This window comes from Lactuca saligna, chromosome 6 (assembly GCF_052625555.1).
Source record: "Lactuca saligna cultivar CGN05327 chromosome 6, ASM5262555v1, whole genome shotgun sequence".
NCBI lineage: Eukaryota > Viridiplantae > Streptophyta > Magnoliopsida > Asterales > Asteraceae > Lactuca > Lactuca saligna.
The window spans coordinates 158,831,341-158,851,159 of NC_136422.1; the positions used below are offsets into that span (position 1 = coordinate 158,831,341).

At 32.7% G+C, this 19,819-nt stretch overlaps 1 protein-coding gene across 1 annotated transcript; it reads left to right on the forward strand.

Moving 5' to 3' along the window:
• The first annotated feature begins 8,326 nt into the window (after positions 1-8,326).
• Positions 8,327-11,315, forward strand: LOC144999763 (trihelix transcription factor DF1-like). Its single transcript, XM_078958929.1, has 3 exons — positions 8,327-8,774; positions 9,139-10,073; positions 10,157-11,315. Exons 1-3 carry the CDS (start codon positions 8,476-8,478, stop codon positions 10,927-10,929), a joined length of 2,007 nt encoding a protein of 668 aa, XP_078815055.1. The 5' UTR covers positions 8,327-8,475; the 3' UTR covers positions 10,930-11,315.
• The last annotated feature ends 8,504 nt before the right edge of the window (positions 11,316-19,819 follow it).

The window sequence follows — 19,819 nt, forward strand, 5'->3', positions numbered from 1 at the left end:
TATCTTTCTTCCAAATTTGATTCTTCTAATTCGTTTTGCCATACATCGAAACTTTTCCAATGCTTCAAAATTATACTTCAACTTGTAAGTATAACCATATTTACTAAACTTTAGTAAATCATGACGAATAGTCTTATCGATCTTTTGTGTTGGACTTGACCAGTGCACAAGAATGTGTACTCAATCCCTTAGTCCTTCACTTGACTCACATATACATGTGAACAAGGAATTAGTCTTAATTTTCCAAAGAGAAAATTCTCATTCATCATACTATACAACTTGCATGATTCCAAGTTTCGGTCAAATTAAAAACTTGGGTAATTAGAATCTTTCCTTATTTGGTAAATTTAGACATTACCACAAATGAAAGAATCAAATTCATATTTCCATTATTGCTAGAAACATACAAACATCAATTTCCATAAATGCCATTGCAAGGAGATATAAAATAAAGTAAAACAAAATTTTATTTATTTATAAAATGTGGAAAAAACTTTTTCCTTACAATGCAACTTTAAATGAAAACTATGCTATTACATATTTCTCAGCAATCTATCATAAGTCCTAAGTAGTAGCTCAAGAATCCGATCTTCGAACCATGCGATTGAAATCCATCTTCGCGATCAAATTCAACATACTCTTCCTTAAAGTTTCCTTCCCTTTGCTTGATACTGCCAAACATCAAAATTTAACCGAGTCATATTTTGTATTAAGAATCGTCAATTAGGAACTTAATAGAGTTAGATAGTGGAGTTATCTAAAGCAGAGTCAAACTTTTTGATTCTTCTTTCTCTCAGATCTTTCAGGTAGCCAAGGCAGCTTTGCATCCAATTCCCCTTACTATAGTAGTAGAAACATATGGACCCTTTGGGAATGGTACATGGGACAATCTCAGACTTAGCCTTTCTCTTTACTATTTGGTCAACTGAGTTGACTATGGCCGATCCATTTCCACTGGGAAGAGAAAGCTTTTCTAGATATCTAATGTTACCATTGTCAATGTCCATGGAAGTTTGGGAAGTCGATATTTTAATCAAATTTGCTTCACCAGTGCTCTAAATCATTGTTGATTCAGAAACCAACTTCCTCAAGACTTTGACACCCAACTCTCCCGGCTTGTCAATATATGTGACTTTATTTGCAAGATGTGAGCACACATATACATTGCTTGCCAATAGGGCATGAGTGACCTTGAACTTATCAAGTCTTCAAACTTGTGGGTCAGGGAGAATAAATGGAGGAGGTGGATGAAGAGAAGTATGATTTCCATGAACCAATCGCAGGAAATCATCTTCATTAGGAAAACTTGTTCCAAGAGATTTGCGAAGATCATAGTTGTCTGAACCAGATATCTACAATGGTAGAAATTCAAGTTAGTTGATTTCAGTCCCTAAAATAACACCCAATATGAAATATTAAGGCTAGGACCCAACACAATATTTTATAATTTGGAAGAGGGATGTCATAATCCAAGCAATAAAATATTTGAAGGTAGACGAATGACGATTCACCAATTCCATCAAGAAAACGAAATAGAAATTAGGCTTTAATTGGTTTGAAACTCCTAGATCTTTTGAGATTCATTGAACTTTTTAATGGCATGTTTAAATCTTGATTGTGCCCTCTCAAGTTTGTGACTGGGATGCCGAGGATCACAAAAAAGATGTGAATAACCATGCAAATATACTTGATACCCTTTAATGTTTATCACTTAATCGATGTGCCGGTTAACCACACACGCTCCACCGATCCTATGATAAACATTAAGTTACCCTTTTCCTACCTTGTTAAATCCAAGCTAATGTGCCGGTTAACCACACGTGCTCCACTACCGACTTAAGCAAAGTGCAAAGTGTAATTTCATGGGTTAGCACCAAATTCACATTTTCCTAAAGTAAATAAGATTGGGAATTTATAAAAGCTTTAGTTACTTTATATTTATCATTATACTTATAATGAAGGGAAAATTATATTCCTTGTCCTACCCATTCGGCTAACGACTCTCCACAAGTCAAGGAAGTGATGGGTGAGAGTGGACACCCATTAAACTGTCATTTTATATGCAGTAAACCTTATACCCCCTTATAGTCCGGATTCGTGAATGAGGCCTACTAATGGTAAGACTGACTTTGTTCTTATACATATATATATATATATATATATATATATATATATATATATATATATATATATATATATATTATTAACTTATAATACTATAAAGTATAAAGATTGAATTTTAACTTTTAAAATTTTAAGGGTTTAATTTGGAATTAAAGTATTCATGAGGGGAAACTTTACAAATTCCAACACTTAAGGGAAAGTTTTGAACAATTCAAAACCTTTTAGATTTTCATAACTTATGAGTTTAATTAAGGTTTTAAAAACTTTAATGAAGAGACTCTTGAACATTCATAACTTGAGGATAAGTTATGGAGTACATAAAACTATTTATGAGAAAAGACTCTCCAATTATGTAACCTATGGCTTTTTATTGGATCTTTAAAAGAAATGATTTTTGGTAATCCATAACTTCAGGACAAATTATGGACTCCATTAAAACACATTTAGATCAAGAATTAACTAACAACAATTTGCAAAGAATTCCTATGATCTACCAAAACTCATAAGTGTATGAACAATCATATCAACAATTTCAAGAATTACATAAACACACATAAATTTGAAATTTTGATAATAACCTTGAAATTGGTTTACCGTAATCATTACCACATCAAAACAGGTTTTATAAGACCAAAATAGTTTAAGGTAATGATTCTAGACCAATTCATGCCTTAAAACTCGAAGATATACTGTCAGGGGGTCCAACTCATCGAGTGCAAAAACCAACTCAATGAGTTGGATGAATTTACTCATGGAATCGTCAAGTCCCTTAATGTACTTGGTGATTCAACTATCCAGACAGCATGCAAACTTCGATTTTCAGCAATTTGCATCAAGTACAAATGAAAACAAGTTTAGGCTCTGATACCACTGATGGGTTTTGAGCATTCTAACACTCCTATGGTGTACATGCAACCCTATAAACCTTGGATCTATGTTTTCCCTATTATACATGCAAATATTTAATATTCCAATGTTGTAATCCTAACTAGCATAATATGAAGCAACTATACTGCAAAGCCTAGTTAGATGGCATACCTTTCCATTGAGCTTGAAGTCTTGAAATTTAAGAGCTTAGCCCCAATAGTGTGGAAGACTCAAGTGGAATCAGAAATCACCAAAACCACCTTGGAAAACTTGAGAGAATAGTAAGCACACTAGAAATTGGCCCACTCCTATTTACTTACACACTAGTGCCATTTCATGTGCCAAAGACCTCTTTATATAGTATGGAGGATTAGGGTTACATTCATGTAAACCCAAATACCCATGACCTTTCAATTCTGTAGGATCCATGGGTTAAAAACTTCATGGAATATCCATGCAAGCTTAGCCCAACCTAAATGAACCTGGCCCATCTTATATATCAGAGTCCATATTTAATTAGTTCCTTTTTTATCACTAAATTAATTCTTGATCAATACCAATTAAATAATATGATTCCATATTACTATATTAGAACTTATAATATATTAATATAAATCATAAACATACTATTCTCAAAAGAGTATCCATATAAATTGTTTCGGTGAAGTGCAACCCAAATGGACCATGCTACTCTCGGGTCGAATACATACCAATAATAGTTATGGGCTTAGACATCTAATCCGACAAATATAATACTCAATGTAAGCACATAAGACCCTCCGGTTACATATAAGTACTACTCTAGGTAAAGTATAGTGAGAAGACTCACCTTGCTAGCAGCAAGCACATTTTCCTCGAACTCGAATCTCGAACTAGCTACTTCCTAACACATAAGGTAAACATCTCTAACTAATACTCGATTCTCGACTCTAAGTCACCAAAAGTTATTCTTCTCTCTCTAATTCTCAAATTGGGTAAAAGACCATTTTACCCCCATGGTCTCCATTACTCATGTTGACCAACCCTAAAGTCAACAGAAGTCAAACTCTAGTCAACAGTCCATTTTTGACCCGACTCGTCGAGTGCAATCTTGCAATTCGCCGAGTCCCCTTGTTTCCTCAGAAGTATCAAGAAGTTCTAGCTCAACTCGTCGAGTTGACCACCAACTCGCCGAGTTATCGCACAATCAGACTCATCGGGACCAACCCTTACCGACTCGTCGAGTCAGGCCATGGGCTCGGCGAGTCCCTTCAGACTCATATCTCATTCAGTTGTTTTCAAGGCAGAGAACCTTCCTAAACTCTAGATCTACACTCCTAAGGCTCATCAATCATGTAAAGTCACAGGCTTTACGTTCATGCATGACATTTTGAGCTTAAAATGCCAAAACACACCCCCAAAGAGGGTTTTTCACTCAAGATCACTAATATGGTTGGATAAAGCAGGGACTTTTGGACTCTAGGGACCTCACATGGTCTAGATCTGAAGTTCAACCCTCACAATGAGATGAAACACTCAAGGCCCTCATATTTGGGTGGAAAAACCCTAGATTCACAAAATCATGAGATCTATGCAAAATAATGAGAAAGGTGCAAGCTTTATACCTTTTCTAGAAGCTTTGAAGCGAAACAACCTCAGATCTAGCAACACCCTCCTATCACTTGTCTTGGAAATCTTCTCTTCTCTTCGCAAGATGCACCAAACACTCATAAATAGCAAGACACGCACACACACACACACACACACACACACTCTCTCTCTCTCTCTCTCTCTCTAAGCTCAAAGGTCTTTTAGGTTTTGCTATTAAGGGAAGGTAGCCACAAATGAGGCTATAAGTGCCTTTAAATAGGCTCTAACCCTGGGAAAGTAGGGTTTCTCTGCCTAGCACCTACTCGGCAAGTCAGCTCTCTGACTCGTCGAGTTCACTCAGTTATTCCAGATGGCCAACCAACCCGACTCGACGAGTCGGACTCATAACTCATCGAGTCACTCCATACATCTCAAGGTTAAACACACATATTAATGGATCCAAAGATTCGGATGTTACATTTATGACCTAATTATTAGTTAGTGGTGTATTTGATTGGTTCATGTGGGGATTCTCCAGTTCGGTAGCCCGAGCATCTATTTGTTTAGCAGCTAATTGAGGTGGGTTGCTCACTATTCTATAGTACACTAGGGATTTTATGTGCTTGTAGTTTGTGTTACTCATGTTGTATGCATGCCTGCCTGTGTTGTTATATGTATGTGGGGTGAAATAGATCCATAAAGTTGAAAAATATTGATTAAGTTGAAATTGGCTCAGGGGTGAAATAGATCCGGTACAACCTTATGTTGACATATGAGTTGAAATAGACTCGGGGGTGAAATAGATCCATGGGTGAAATAGATCTAGGGGTGAAATAGACTCGATACAGCCTTGAGCTGACGTATATGTATGGTATGCAATATTTTGGGGAACTCACTAAGCTTTGTGATTACGATTCTCAATTTATGTTTCAGTTACTTTCGGTTCAAAGGGAAAGAACCCGGGATGATCGTAATGCACACACCATGATTTTCTACTCTACTTGACTCTGATGTATTTTTGCATGATTGTTGATATACTCTGATTTACTTTACGGTTTCTATAAATAATGTTTGGTTGATGGTTTTATTACAAAAACAAAACTTTTGGTTCTAATTTTTCGGATGCTACATTCTAGATGGGTCACGTTGCACCAGCTAATGAACAACATGTGTTACGTGCTAGTAGGGCCGACCAGGACATGGCACGGTATGCACATGGTCAGGGCATGACACACATATTGATTTTTGATCCTATAAATATGTTTGAACTACTTATTCACTTCCCTACACCTTCCTATATTTTTGTCTTGATTATCTCTGCATTTTTGCTAAAAATTTCTTTTAGTTTTTAAGATTTTAGCAAAGCTATAATGTCCCGGAGTGCCTGACATTAGTAGTTATCCGGTCGGAGTTCTACCAGTGTAATTTTTGGACTTTTCTCAGGAATATTTCTGTAAGTTAAGCTACACTTATATTGCTTTTAGGGTAACTTATATTTATATTCACAATCGTTATGAATTTATAAATAAGATTTATCAGTGATTCCAAGTCATTATACTAATTGATCTACTTATAGGGGTGATGTCTAGGCTAGATTTAGTGAGGTATTTAAAGTGAGATTTCCAAACAGTATACTATTATACCAAACGTACCCTACCTCCGATATGATCTTACCTGGTTTATCCTTGCTTGATAGATCTTGATGTAGACAGTGGAACTGTTGCGAAATCTAAACTATCATTAGTCATAAGAAATACTAAACTCTAGACTACCATTAGTCATAAGAAAGACTAAACTAAGACTTAGTGATTATTGAACCTAGGTTACATCAAAGGAAATGCTAAGTGCTGAAATGAAGCGCTGCCCAACTTTTCAGTCATCGATGCATAGTTACTTTCAAGTTACAGACACACACACACACACACACACACATATATATATATATATATATATATATATATATATATATATATATAAAGTATCTAGATGATTAAATCCTATGCATGTCTATTATATGTATTACTTGGTATCTGTGTTAGGTGAATCGTATGAGTTTTTCTTGATTTAGTCATATATGTATTTTCTTATATAAAATATATTAGGTAGTGATGGGTGATGAAAATGATGAGATGATGATAAGAGGACTTAATTATTGATAAGTTAGTCGTCTCGCAGAGTATAGATGACGATCATGGACTATTTAAGACAATCGAGTGGAAACACTGGCAACCTCGTAACCTGTAGGTGTTAATGAACTATTTGTTCATTTGATGTATTCTATCGTCTCATGGTTACCTTATTGACATATATTATTAAAGGAATCCCCAACCTGTATTGTCTACCTGTTTTTTATGATAATCCTTAGGATATGTCCCTTAAGATCAATATTTTAGGATCAGTATGTAAGAATAAAATAATGGATAATTGGGTGAACTGTTTAATGTGAATTATATAATTAAAGAACTTAATTATTGTGGGTTGAAACTTTATGTGTTCGCCAGACCCCAAGCCCAACCCATTTAATTTCTTTATATCCTAATAGAAGTGCGAAAAGCACATGGTTGATGAGTGATTTGAGAAGTTCTTAGGCCATAGTATAATATATTATTGTGAGGTCTGTGAAAACAAGTTTATGCTTATGTATATGTATTTACGATGACATCAAAATGTTTTTATATATCAATGAAATATATTTCTTCTAAAATACTTCAACAAATATATTTTGGAAACAAATTCCGCAATTAATGAATACTTTGATTTTAAATAGGTATAAATAAAAAGTTTTAAATTTTCCGTGAAAATGGAGTTGTCACAGTTCTTTATGAAATCGATGCTCCTAAGAAGATCGATAGCCAGCCGACGAGAGCGATTAGCAGCCGGGATATGGTATCTAAGAGATTGTACCAATACACATGTTAATACTTTTTCAAATGAGAGAGAGAGAGAGAGAGAGAGAGAGAGAGAGAGAGAGAGAGAGAGAGAGAGAGAGAGAGAGAGAGAGAGAGAGAGAGAGAGAGAGAGAGAATCCTCTTTTATTCTTTTAATTACTAAAATGTTAAAATAAATATTAAAAACTATAAAAATAAAAATAAAAGAGTATAATACTCATTTTAATTTAAAAACATGATCAAAATGACAAAGCAATAAAAAAAAAAGTTATAGTTTAACCAAATTAAAAAAGTACATACGACATGAATTCTTTTTATAGTTTTATCCCAAAAAAAACTTAATAACTAAAAAAAAATTGGATTACCCTTTTAAATTATTACCGTCTACCTCTATTCTTATATTATTATATTATTTATATACCTCTATTTATTTATATAAATACATGATACAAGATTTAGTTACCTAAATATATAATCATAATTAGGTTATATTTAATAAATTACCTACTTATTAAGTTGTGTTTTATTTGATTAAAACTAAATAAAAATAATGTTATAATAATAAGGGAGTTATCTATCTGTGCCATTTGCTGACAGATAAACCAAAGTGACCCTTGTGGTGGTCTCTGAAACTTTTCTTAAACAAGCAGATAAAGGGGAAGAAAATAATAATAATACCAAAAGATTCCCCCAGCTATATAAAGTTTTTTATTTATTATTTTTATTATTTTTATTTTTAGTTTAATAATTTCCATCTTTACTGCCACTACTTCTACCACCCCCTTCTTTCTCTCTCTCGTTGGCTTTTAAAAAGAAATTATTATTATCATTTTTTTTTTAATCTTTTTTCATTTTTTCTTTTTTTGGGTGTGAGATTGACAGGCAGATCAGATCCCCACCGAAATAAATTAATAAATTCACCATACATCCAATCTTACATAAAACCCTCAAGAATTCACCATCTTTTTTGTTTTTTTAATTCATCTCTAGTAATTTGCTTCTCTTTCAACAGTGTCTTCTTCATCATATGATGCTGCAGGGAGTTTCTCCAGGAATTGGAAACTCCGGCGACGCTGCGGCGACTGCTGTTTCAGTTCAACCCAATGAAACGGCGGCGGCGGCCGCGGCTGAACTTGCTAGTGGTGGTGGTGGTGGCGGAGGATTTAGCGAAGATGAAAGAGGAAGAATTGAAGAAGGTGGTCGGAATTCCGGTGGAAATAGGTGGCCAAGACAGGAAACGTTAGCTCTGCTTAAAATCCGGTCGGATATGGATGTTGCTTTTCGTGATTCAAGTCTGAAAGGTCCATTATGGGATGAGGTTTCAAGGTAATTTTACTCCTTTTAGCTTATCAATTCAATCGTCTTCTTTTCTGGGTTTGATTCAATCATTGAAAACGAGATCTATGTAACGAATTACAAAGCTCGTGTCTTTTTTCCGGTTTATCGGAATCCAATTACCATTCTTTTCTCTACCAATTCCGGCGAGCTAATTGAATTTGAATTCCAATTCCAATTTCAATTCGAATTCCATTTCAGTTTTGTCTTCATCTCCTTAGATTTATCTTGTTCAATCCATGGCCGGATTCTAGCAAGTGCTCCGCCGGGATTTAAATAATTAAATATTTTATGTGGAAACAAAATTTGATGTTCTTGATTTTTTTTTTTTTTTTTTTTTTTTTTTGTATTTCAGGAAATTAGCTGAGCTTGGCTATCATCGAAGTGCCAAAAAATGCAAAGAGAAATTCGAGAACGTTTATAAATACCACAAGAGAACCAAAGAAGGTCGAACATCAAAAGCCGATGGAAAAACTTACAGATTTTTTGATCAATTACAAGCTTTAGAAGCCAACCCCACCGCCGGCAGCCACCACCAACAGCCGCTGTCTCTTCCACCTCCTCAACCGGTTCTCTCCAAACCACCACCACAAGTTTCTACAATGCCGAATACTTCCACAATTACACAAATTCTTCCATCTGTTGTAACTCCGGTAAATATCTCAGTCTCCCATCAAAACAACGTCGATCCAATCTCCGTTGCGGCGCCGGCGGTGGCAATGGCGTCGATGAATATTAATCACGTTGGTGGGTTTCCTTTTTCGCAATTGAATATGTCGGCGTCGACGAATTCCAGTTCTTCATCGACTTCTTCAGACGATGAGCCACCTGAGAGGAGGAGGAATAGGAAGCGGAAATGGAAGGAGTTTTTCGGGAGGTTGATGAAGGAGGTGATTGATAAACAAGAGGAATTACAATCCAAGTTTCTTGATACGTTGGAAAGACGTGAACGTGATCGGATGGCGAGAGAGGAAGCATGGCGGATTCAAGAAATGGCGAAAATGAAACGAGAACACGATCTGTTGGTGCAGGAAAGATCCATGGTGGCGGCGAAAGATGCGGCGGTTATCACTTTTTTGCAGAAGATCACGGAACAAAACCCGAGTACTGTCATCCCACAAATGCCAGCTATGCAATTACTCCAACAACAACAACAACAAAACCAACCGCCTCCGCCGCTTCCACCACCGTCGTCAGTACAACCGGCACCACCAATGCAACAGCAATCCCAGCCACCACCACCACCACCACCGCAAGTTCTACAACAACAACCAATTCCTCCGATACCAGGTGCAGTCTCCGCGTTTTTTCTTTATAAATCTATAACTTATCGTCTCCTCTCCATAAAATTTTACGACTTTGCCACTATGCAGTAGCTGTACCATTACCGGCGCCGGTATCTTTATCAACACCCGCTCCGCCACCGCCTGTGGTGAGGAATCTCGATAACGGCGGCGGAGGAGAGACCATGCTACAACCAAGTCCGTCGAGATGGCCGAAAGCTGAAATTAATGCACTGATTAAACTCCGAACGACGCTTGACACGAAATATCAAGAAAGTGGGCCCAAAGGGCCATTATGGGAGGAGATATCGTCGGCGATGAAGAAGCTTGGATACAACCGGAATGCTAAACGATGCAAAGAGAAATGGGAGAACATTAATAAATACTACAAGAAGGTTAAAGAAAGCAGCAAGAAACGACCGGAGGATTCGAAAACTTGCCCGTATTTCCACCAGCTCGACGCCATTTACAGAGAGAAAGCAACCAGCAGTAATAATAATATCAATAGTAATAATCCAGCGTTCGCCGTTAAACCGGAAAACCAGATGGCTCCGATCATGGCTAGACCGGAACAGCAATGGCCACTTCCGGCGGTGGTTCAAGAACAACAACAACACCACCTCCAACCACAACATCACCACCACCAACAGCAGCAGCAGCAACAACAACAACAGCAACGACATAATCAGCAGATGAAGACGAATGAATCTTCAGGGATTGAAGATCACCAGCATGCGGACGACGACGACGATTACGACGAAGAAGATGAAGACGACGAAGAGGAAGAAGGTGAAGGTGAAGGCGAAGGTGGTGAGTACGAGATTGTTCCAAACAAGACATCATCAATGGCTGCAGTTGAATGATGGAAATTTATAGACAGTGGAAATCGAACAAGCATTTGGGGTGCACTGCAAATGTGGGTCATGAGTTGCAGAAGATGTCAGATGGGTTCGCGGGTCGGGTTGCGGGTTGATTATTGAAGCTTGAAACACAAAACACATGGGGGTGGGGGAAGTGGGAGTCCGGGGGTGTAAGTGTAACATTGTAAGTTTTTATTTACAGTGGTATATTGTGGGTTTATTTTATGATTTATTTATTATTTGCAAGAAAAATAAAATAATGAGGGGAGAGATAGAATGGAATAAACCAATAAGAAAAGTATTTTGTAATTTTATATTTTTGTCAATGGGGGGTGTAAATGTTAATGAAATGAGTTCATTGAAAGGTTCCTTTTTTCGTTTTTCTTTTATATCATCTACCAGAATTTTATTTTATGCATAAGATTTTTATGTATATCGTGGCTGTGATTTAATTATCTTCTAAAAACATATTTATTAATCAAATTAAATCAACTTATATATGATTGTATGGTTATGCAGAAAAACGGGAACCGACAATAACTGTAAGGAAAAAGAGATATTGTTTCGAAATTCTTGGGTTCACTTTAGATTTTATTATTACAAAAACTGAAAATAGATATAATGAACAGAAACAAAATAATGTTATTTTACATATATTTGATTTTTTTAGAAATCAAATGATCAAATCCCCATCTTGCTTGATGCCATATCCAACCCTACTTCGTTTAAATAAATAAAAAAACTAAGTGAAAAAATAATAATGCTAATAATAAATGATCTTCAACTGTATTAATATATGTGTTTTTACATATCTTTATCTCAAAAAGAATATATTAATTATACATTTATTTTTCTTAATTTAAGATATATATATATATATATATATATATATATATATATATATATATATATATATATATATATATATATATATATAAAATAAATTATGATATTGTTAAAAATAAACTTATTAAATAAAAAAATCTTGTTGAATTAAACGGATAATGTTACTTACGAGTTTGTTATATGTTATAAATTCTTTAAAAAATAAAAATATATTTGTAACGATAGTCATTTTAAAAACATAAATAAATAAATTAAAATATAAAAGCTTAAAATTGAAACAACTTAAAAAAAACAATAGATATACATACATTCAAACTTAAAATGACAAATATGAGAAACAAAACTTCAACTTTATATTTAGTGATACGTAATATTTCAAATTTGGAACAATATTATTTACAACACCACAATTTATATATTAAAAAAAATACGTGGATTTTCTTATATTATAAACCATTTTTATCAGCTACGAATAAAGTGTTACTGAAAAACAAAATCACCAATAACCGAATCTTTTTCATTCTAGAGGACTTTTTTTTTTCTTTCAAATTTCGTATTGTACTCGTGTAGTTAATCCGATTACTTTTGGCACGTACTTTGATCACTTTATATCTTTTATATTTGTTATTTGTACACCATTCATATCAAATTCACATGTAACCATTTTGCTAGGACATGTCCAACATGAGCAACCGTATATCGCTATTCATTACTATGGTTCATAGGCCCATTGGTGTCCCAAGAAGTTATTGTAGATTTCATGCATTCACATGGGTTTAAAAGATAAAATTGCTAGTCTATTCACCTAGTTGCTTTAGTTTTGGGCATCTTCTAAGGGTTTTTTATTGTATATTTAATATTTAATATTTACCTTTTGGTAATGTACTTCATCATTTTTATTTTAGGATAGGTTTTTTACGACCTACATTATCATTCATATTAAAACCAGTTTTAGATAAATAAAATAAATTATGTTATTCCATATTCATTTATGACATTAACACCGTAGAGGTTACTCATTGATGGTCTCTCAATGTCATCCATTGGTGTTGTTTTATAACTCACTTAGAAAGGATATACAATTTAAATTACAAAGTAAGATTATAGATGTGATGCAATTGATTGTCATACATAAAGGGCACTATTTAGTCCCTACACTTGGCCTTCTCACTAATGGCATATAATCAAAGAAATCCTAATATGTTGAATTAAGTTGGCAATTGTTATCACAATAAATGTCATCTTTAGAAAGGTTGTTCCTACCTTGCCTAATTTTCTCTACTAAAAGTACTTGTTATCTAATTGTTGTAGTCATTTATAAGTTCTTTCTGATTAATAATGAATTCACATATCTTCTAACATATAACATATATTGGAAGTAGTAATAGGTATGTGATTTACTTGATCACATGTTCAAGTCTTTAGCTATATCTATACTATATATTATAATAATGATCATTGTTCTTAACATCGTATTCATTTAACAATTAAACTATAACTCAAAAGTACTTCTAACTAAAAATAATTACTCAATACAACTTGAAGAGTTTTTTTTTTAACATATAGATATTAAATTTTACTTATAATATCATATAAAAATAGTCTACAAAACATAATTAAGGATGTTAGGATTTAGAAATGAGATAGAAAAAAATTAAATTCAATAACAGAGAAAATAACGAAATAAGAACACATAAAGCTTTATTTTAGGGTGCCGACATTCATATTAAACGTGAAAGAGAAAAAGTTTTACTTTGAAAGATACAAAACTATATAAGCAAATTTATTTAATATTGTGTAATATATATATATATATATATATATATATATATATATATATATATATATATATATATATATATATATATATATATATATATATATATATATATATATATATATATATATATATATATATATATATATATATATATATATATATATATATATAGAAGAGTTATATGGAAAAATTAATGATTAGAGCAACACATATTTGATCCAATGAAAAAATGACAACACATCACTTCCACAATACATTACTTGTGAAGAAAGAAATGGACACGTGTCATTTGATTATTGGTTCCGGTAGATGTTGCCCTAGTTATTTGTTTTCCATAGAACTCACTCCTCTATATATATATATATATATATATATATATATATATATATATATATATATATATATATATATATATATATATATATATATATATATATATATAATTCAAAAATACTTCTAACTAAAAACTAATTCCTCCAAATTAAATCCACTGTTAACTTTTACTAATAAACTTTTTATGTAAAAAAATACTTAATTGTACCTTTCTAAAACCGATAAGAAAATTCAATCACTTATATTGTAGAGTTTATTTTATAGGTGAACATAATAATCTTTGATAATACTTTATGTTTTATAAGAAAATCGAATTAAGCATGTTATGAAAAATGTTTTATGATTATGAAGTAAATTTGATGAAAAAAAATATTATATAATGTACTATATATATGTTTTATAAGAAAATCGAATTAAGCATGTTATGTAAAATGTTTTATGATTATGAAGTAAATTTGATGAAAAAAAATATTATATAATGTACTATATAAAAAGCATATTGTTTAGAAAAAATGTTTTTGATGGCATAGTTCATGTCATATATATATATATATATATATATATATATATATATATATATATATATATATATATATATATATATATATATATATATATATATATATATATATTCAAATGAGAAACACAAAAGATTAAAAACCCTAAAAACTCACATTTAATAAGTAATATGTATTATGAATATTACTAAATATGTTAAAATCTTAATTTTTGTCTGTTTGTTAATAAAAGGGCAAAGTCGTATTTTTTTTGTCTAATATTTTCATTAATACAATCATTTAATATTTTTAACCCAAAATTGATGTAAAATGCAAATTTATACAGTCTATTTACAGTTTAATAGACAAAATTCACAAATTAATACAATCTATTTTACACTAATTCACAAATTTAAAGAAGTCAAACACAAACTCTACCACCACATTCACAAGCATGCTGCCACTAACCACCTATGACAACATTACAACCATCTTTTCTTGAAAATCAGATATGCATATAAAATCATGCAATGAGAGGGTAAATACTACATTCATAATTTAATAAACTTATTAATTCACTCATATTGAATTTAATACAAAACAATTAAAAAAACTAATGCATTCAATCATATTGAATTTAATATATGTGTCATGTGTGTAATGATTATTTCTTCTCATATTTCAGAAGCAAACATAAAATTCATAACAAACTCGCAACATACTACAATCAATTCATAAATCAATATAGTCAATTCACAGTTTAATACGTAAAATTATTTATTTACATCAATATTATCAACTTATAAATTCCATTTATACATTCATATATGCAAACATTTCTATGTATTAAATTGTGAATTTATTATATTAAGCTGTGAATAAAGTTTAATACACAAAATTTACAGTTTAATAAAATACATTTATAGCCCATTTACAAGTATAATCTAATATGTTACTGTATTAAACAAATCATTCACAGTTTAATACATACATAAATTATCTCATATTTCAAAACCAAACATCAAAAGAAAAACATATATAATTTAGTGAACAAAAAAATGGTCTAGATATATAAAAAATCAGAATTTATAATTTAATTCAATATTTTAGACATTAATTCACAACTTAATTCAACATTCCCGACACTAACTTACAGTTTAGTGAATAAAAAAAAATATATAATCACACTTTAATAACTTATATATTCACAAATTAATATATAGAAAACACGTATTCACAGTTTAATAACTTACCAAATTTTGTTGAAACATTTCATCAAATATGTTGTGTTCACCATATACATCATATCCATAATTACCATAAAACAGAAGATCTGAACAAATTTACAAAGAGACGTTATATTAACAATTTATTCATTGTTTAACTATAAAAAACTTCACCAGTAACATTCACAACTAAATTTACAACTTAATAATTTATTTAATTTCATTGAAGCATTTTATCAAGCACATTGTGTGCATTTTTTTTTTTGCAGAATTTTTTTTATGTAAACATCATCACCAGATACAGATACACCACACATATAAACACCAAATCTAACCTGAAATAACACATTTACATCATTCACAACTTAAAACATACCTTTTTCATGAGCATATCATCAAACATCTTCGAAACTCTTGTTTCCAGATCTGAGAATGCTTCCTAGCTTCAGATCCAAAAACACCTACGATAGAGTGACATCGACGGCGATCAACATGAAATTGTAGATCTAGAGGAGATTGTGTTAGGGTCGAAGTTGTGTTGTAAGATGTTGAAATGTAATGTTATTTTACAAAGACATTTTATGTCGAAACTGAATGTCTAGTCCTTTGTATTTTTTGTATGCTTTAATATTTTCCTATAAATAGGAAAGTTACTTAGAGTTAGATAAGAACTTGGGAGTTAGTCTTGTCTATTTTTCTCTCTGTAACCTTGAAGCATAATATAAGCTGAAACAAGATCTTATTTACTCTCAGTGTTCATAATTCTCTTTACTCTGATTTAGTTTTCATTTCTCGATTCAATACTACATCAGTTGGTATTAGAGTGGGAATCATATCTCTGTGATCTGATTTTCATTCTGAATCAAAAAGGTTTTTGAATCAATTTTGGATTCAAAAGATTCGGCACCGTTTGTGTTGAAAATTGTTCTTGATCTACAATTGTGATTCGATTCTGCATTTGATTTGTTGAATCGAGTGTTCTACTTGAAATTTCTGATCGTTTCAGCTATTTGTTTTCAAAATCTCTTAAGTTTTTCTAAAAAATCCATCCGTACGTTCATGGCTAATTTCAACTTGAATTCAATGACATCTTATTCTCATCTGTTAGGATCTTTAGCGAAGATTCCTATGCTCATCCCTGAATACTATGATCAGTGGGCTGATCGCATGCAAAACTACTTAAACAGGATAGATGAGGAGCTCTGGTCATGTATAACTAGAAATGGTATTCGTCCACCAAATTTTCAACCAATTGGATCTTCATTGGGTACTCCAAGTGTTGAAACTCAATCTGATAGGCTGAAAAAGAATGAGAAAAGATGTATGAGAGAATTAGTTGGTGCATTGCCTCCTGTTGTTTACAACTATGTTAGAAGTTGTACAACTGCAAAAGATACCTGGAACACTCTCAAAGAAAAGTTTCAAGGAAGTGAGAAGACTAAGATTAATTATGTCCAACAATGTTTGATAGAATTAAAAGAATTCAAACAAAAGGATGGTGAATCGATTGAAGGTTACTATGATCGGTTGAATGAATTAATCTACAAATGCAATCATCGTGGAATTACATGAGCAACCATGGAATTCAATCTGACATTCATCATGGGTTTGCGTAAAGAATAGAGGAATGTTACACTAATGGTAAAAACCCTGCAAAGTTTCGACACATCGAGATTAAATGATCTATACAATCTACTGAAAAACTCACGAAGGAGAGGTTAATGAGATGCTAGAAGAGTCGAAACTAAGCTTGGGAGGGCCGTTGGCACTAGTTTCGAAAGTAGCTGAGAAGGAGCTAATAGAAAAAGAAAGTTCTGATGAGGAAGGATTTATTGTGAATTCAGACGATGAGACTGTTGCTTTTTACTCTAATAATAAAGTTAAGAAGTTTTTCAAAAAAAACCATTCAGTTCAAAGTTAAAAACTGGTGAGGGAAAAGGAAAATATGTGACGAAAGTTGGAGGAGAAGAGAAAAAGAAGAGTGAAAAGAATGATGTAGAAAAAACAAGAGTTGAAAGCTGAGAAGAAGCTTAAAGGAGACTCTGGCATTGATTGTCACTACTGCCATAGAGCAAATCATATGGCTAGTGACTGTCAACTTTGTAAGAAGGAAGAAAATAAGAATAAGATAAAAGACGAAGCATACTATGTTGAGCGTTTGGAGGAAGTTAGAGCAAAGCCGAAAGGAATTTCTCTTGTGGTTAATGGTTAGGATGATGATGAAGTAACTTACCAAATTTGGTCGTCAGGTTCGGATGAGGAAATGCGTAATCCTACGCATGGTGCTATGTATGCGAAGTATGAGGAGGAAACTGACGCAGTGGTGACTGGTCACTATTTATGACCAAAGGAGGAGACAAATCACCAATTACCACAAAGGTACTTTCTATTCTTCAATCCTTCAATATTCCTTTGAATGCTTACGATTCTAAATTAATTGCTTTTGATGATATTATTGCTTATTTCGATACATTGATTATCTCTGCTAGTAACGAAGCTAAGAAATCGACTTCACAGTTACTAGAAGTGTAGAAGTAGTTATATTCCAAGAAGTAAAAAAGTTGAATATCTAGAATTACAAATTACAAATTTGATGTGTGATAGGGATTCTTTGAGTAGTGAAGTAAAAATGTTATTAGCACAACGCCACATCTATTGTAATTCTGCTAAAAGACTTTATGCTAAACTGACTACCTTGCATCATTGATTTGACATAAGCAAGGAACAACATAGGAAGTTATTACCTTTTCTAGTTTACGAAAGAGAGAAGGTTGATAGCATTTCTTATGATTGTTAGAAAACCATTGCGGAATTTGATAGAATCCCTGATGATAGATATGCTTATGGAATTGTGAAAATTAATGAATATCTTGATGCAAATGAATTAGTTGATATTGTAAATGATACCTTGACCAAAACTGAACAAATTAAATTTTTGAAAAGGACTGAGAATTCGACTTCTGATTATGAATCTAATTTTTCTGATATCGAAGATAATTTAGATGATATTAGCGAAATTAGTGATATTGAGGATGTCGATTGTTCTCAATTATCTGTCATTAATGTCACATCTAAGTCTAAAGGTAAAGAAAATTGTAATTATTCGTTGGTTAAGATTGATACCGACAAACCCTCAACTTCAAGAGTTTGTGATTTCCACTATGTGAATTGTTAGAACTAAGTTCTTTTAGGATCGTATGATTCTAAGCAAGATACAAAATAAGAACGTAATAAGAACACAAGTATTGCGCTGAATATGTCGAATGATTAATGCAATAACACCTCAGAAGAGCTCGATAAAGAACTTCAATCTGTAGAGGCGTTTTGGGTTACAAGAATCAACGTAATGAAAAACTTATTAATATACGCATACATGCATGCATATATATACTATAACCCGAATCAACGTAATGAAAAACTTATTAATATACGCATACATGCATGCATATATATACTATAACCCTAACAATTAATCTAGATAACTACGTAACTAATCTAGATAGACACGGATGGACAGGCCCAATCCGGATACAAAATACTTAGCCCAAGACGCAACACAAATATACTCAACAATCTTCCCCTTTGCATCCTTAGAGCAGAAACTCCATTCCTTATTAACAACAGAAGGCTTCTTCACTGTTTTAAACACATTCGGTATAATGGCCAGAATATGATGTCGAAACGTAATATACCACCGAAGCATGTCTGTGAAATTCTTCTTGTCAGCCACCGAGTTCTGCTTGCATCGATGTATGATATTTATGATATGCTCCAAGCAATCTGTTGAAAACAGATGCTTATCGACCAAAGCGAATAGAAACTTGTGTCTATCACCTTTAGTGAACATAACTGTCAGATTTGTTGAATCAATTTGCCCCAATTTCATTTTGTTCATGTCACTAAGCTTAGATGTCGGCTTCACAGTCGGCTTTCTGTTCATAATCTTAGCTATCTCCTAATCCATGGTTGCTAGCTCATGGATATAGGAGGCCAACATTCTTTTAATATGTTCAAGAATCGGCTCATACTCCCTGGGATTAGAGAGCAGAATGTTGTATAGCAGAATCCAGTCGTGTGGATTAAGGTTGGGAAGATCTGCCAGAGAGATAAAAGACTCCGTGTTTGCTGAACCACGATTGATCTTGAAATTGATATTGACAAATATCTCCCTTTAGATAAAGGTTTCAGTACCTTGAGTTTAGTAATTTTCT

Coding starts and splice junctions, on each gene's coding strand:
- LOC144999763 (XM_078958929.1), top strand. CDS start 8,476: ATGATGCTGCAGGGAGTTTCTCCAGGAATTGGAAACTCCGGCGACGCT. Junction 8,775..9,138: donor TTATGGGATGAGGTTTCAAG/GTAATTTTACTC, acceptor TTTGTATTTCAG/GAAATTAGCTGAGCTTGGCT. Junction 10,074..10,156: donor ACCAATTCCTCCGATACCAG/GTGCAGTCTCCG, acceptor GCCACTATGCAG/TAGCTGTACCATTACCGGCG.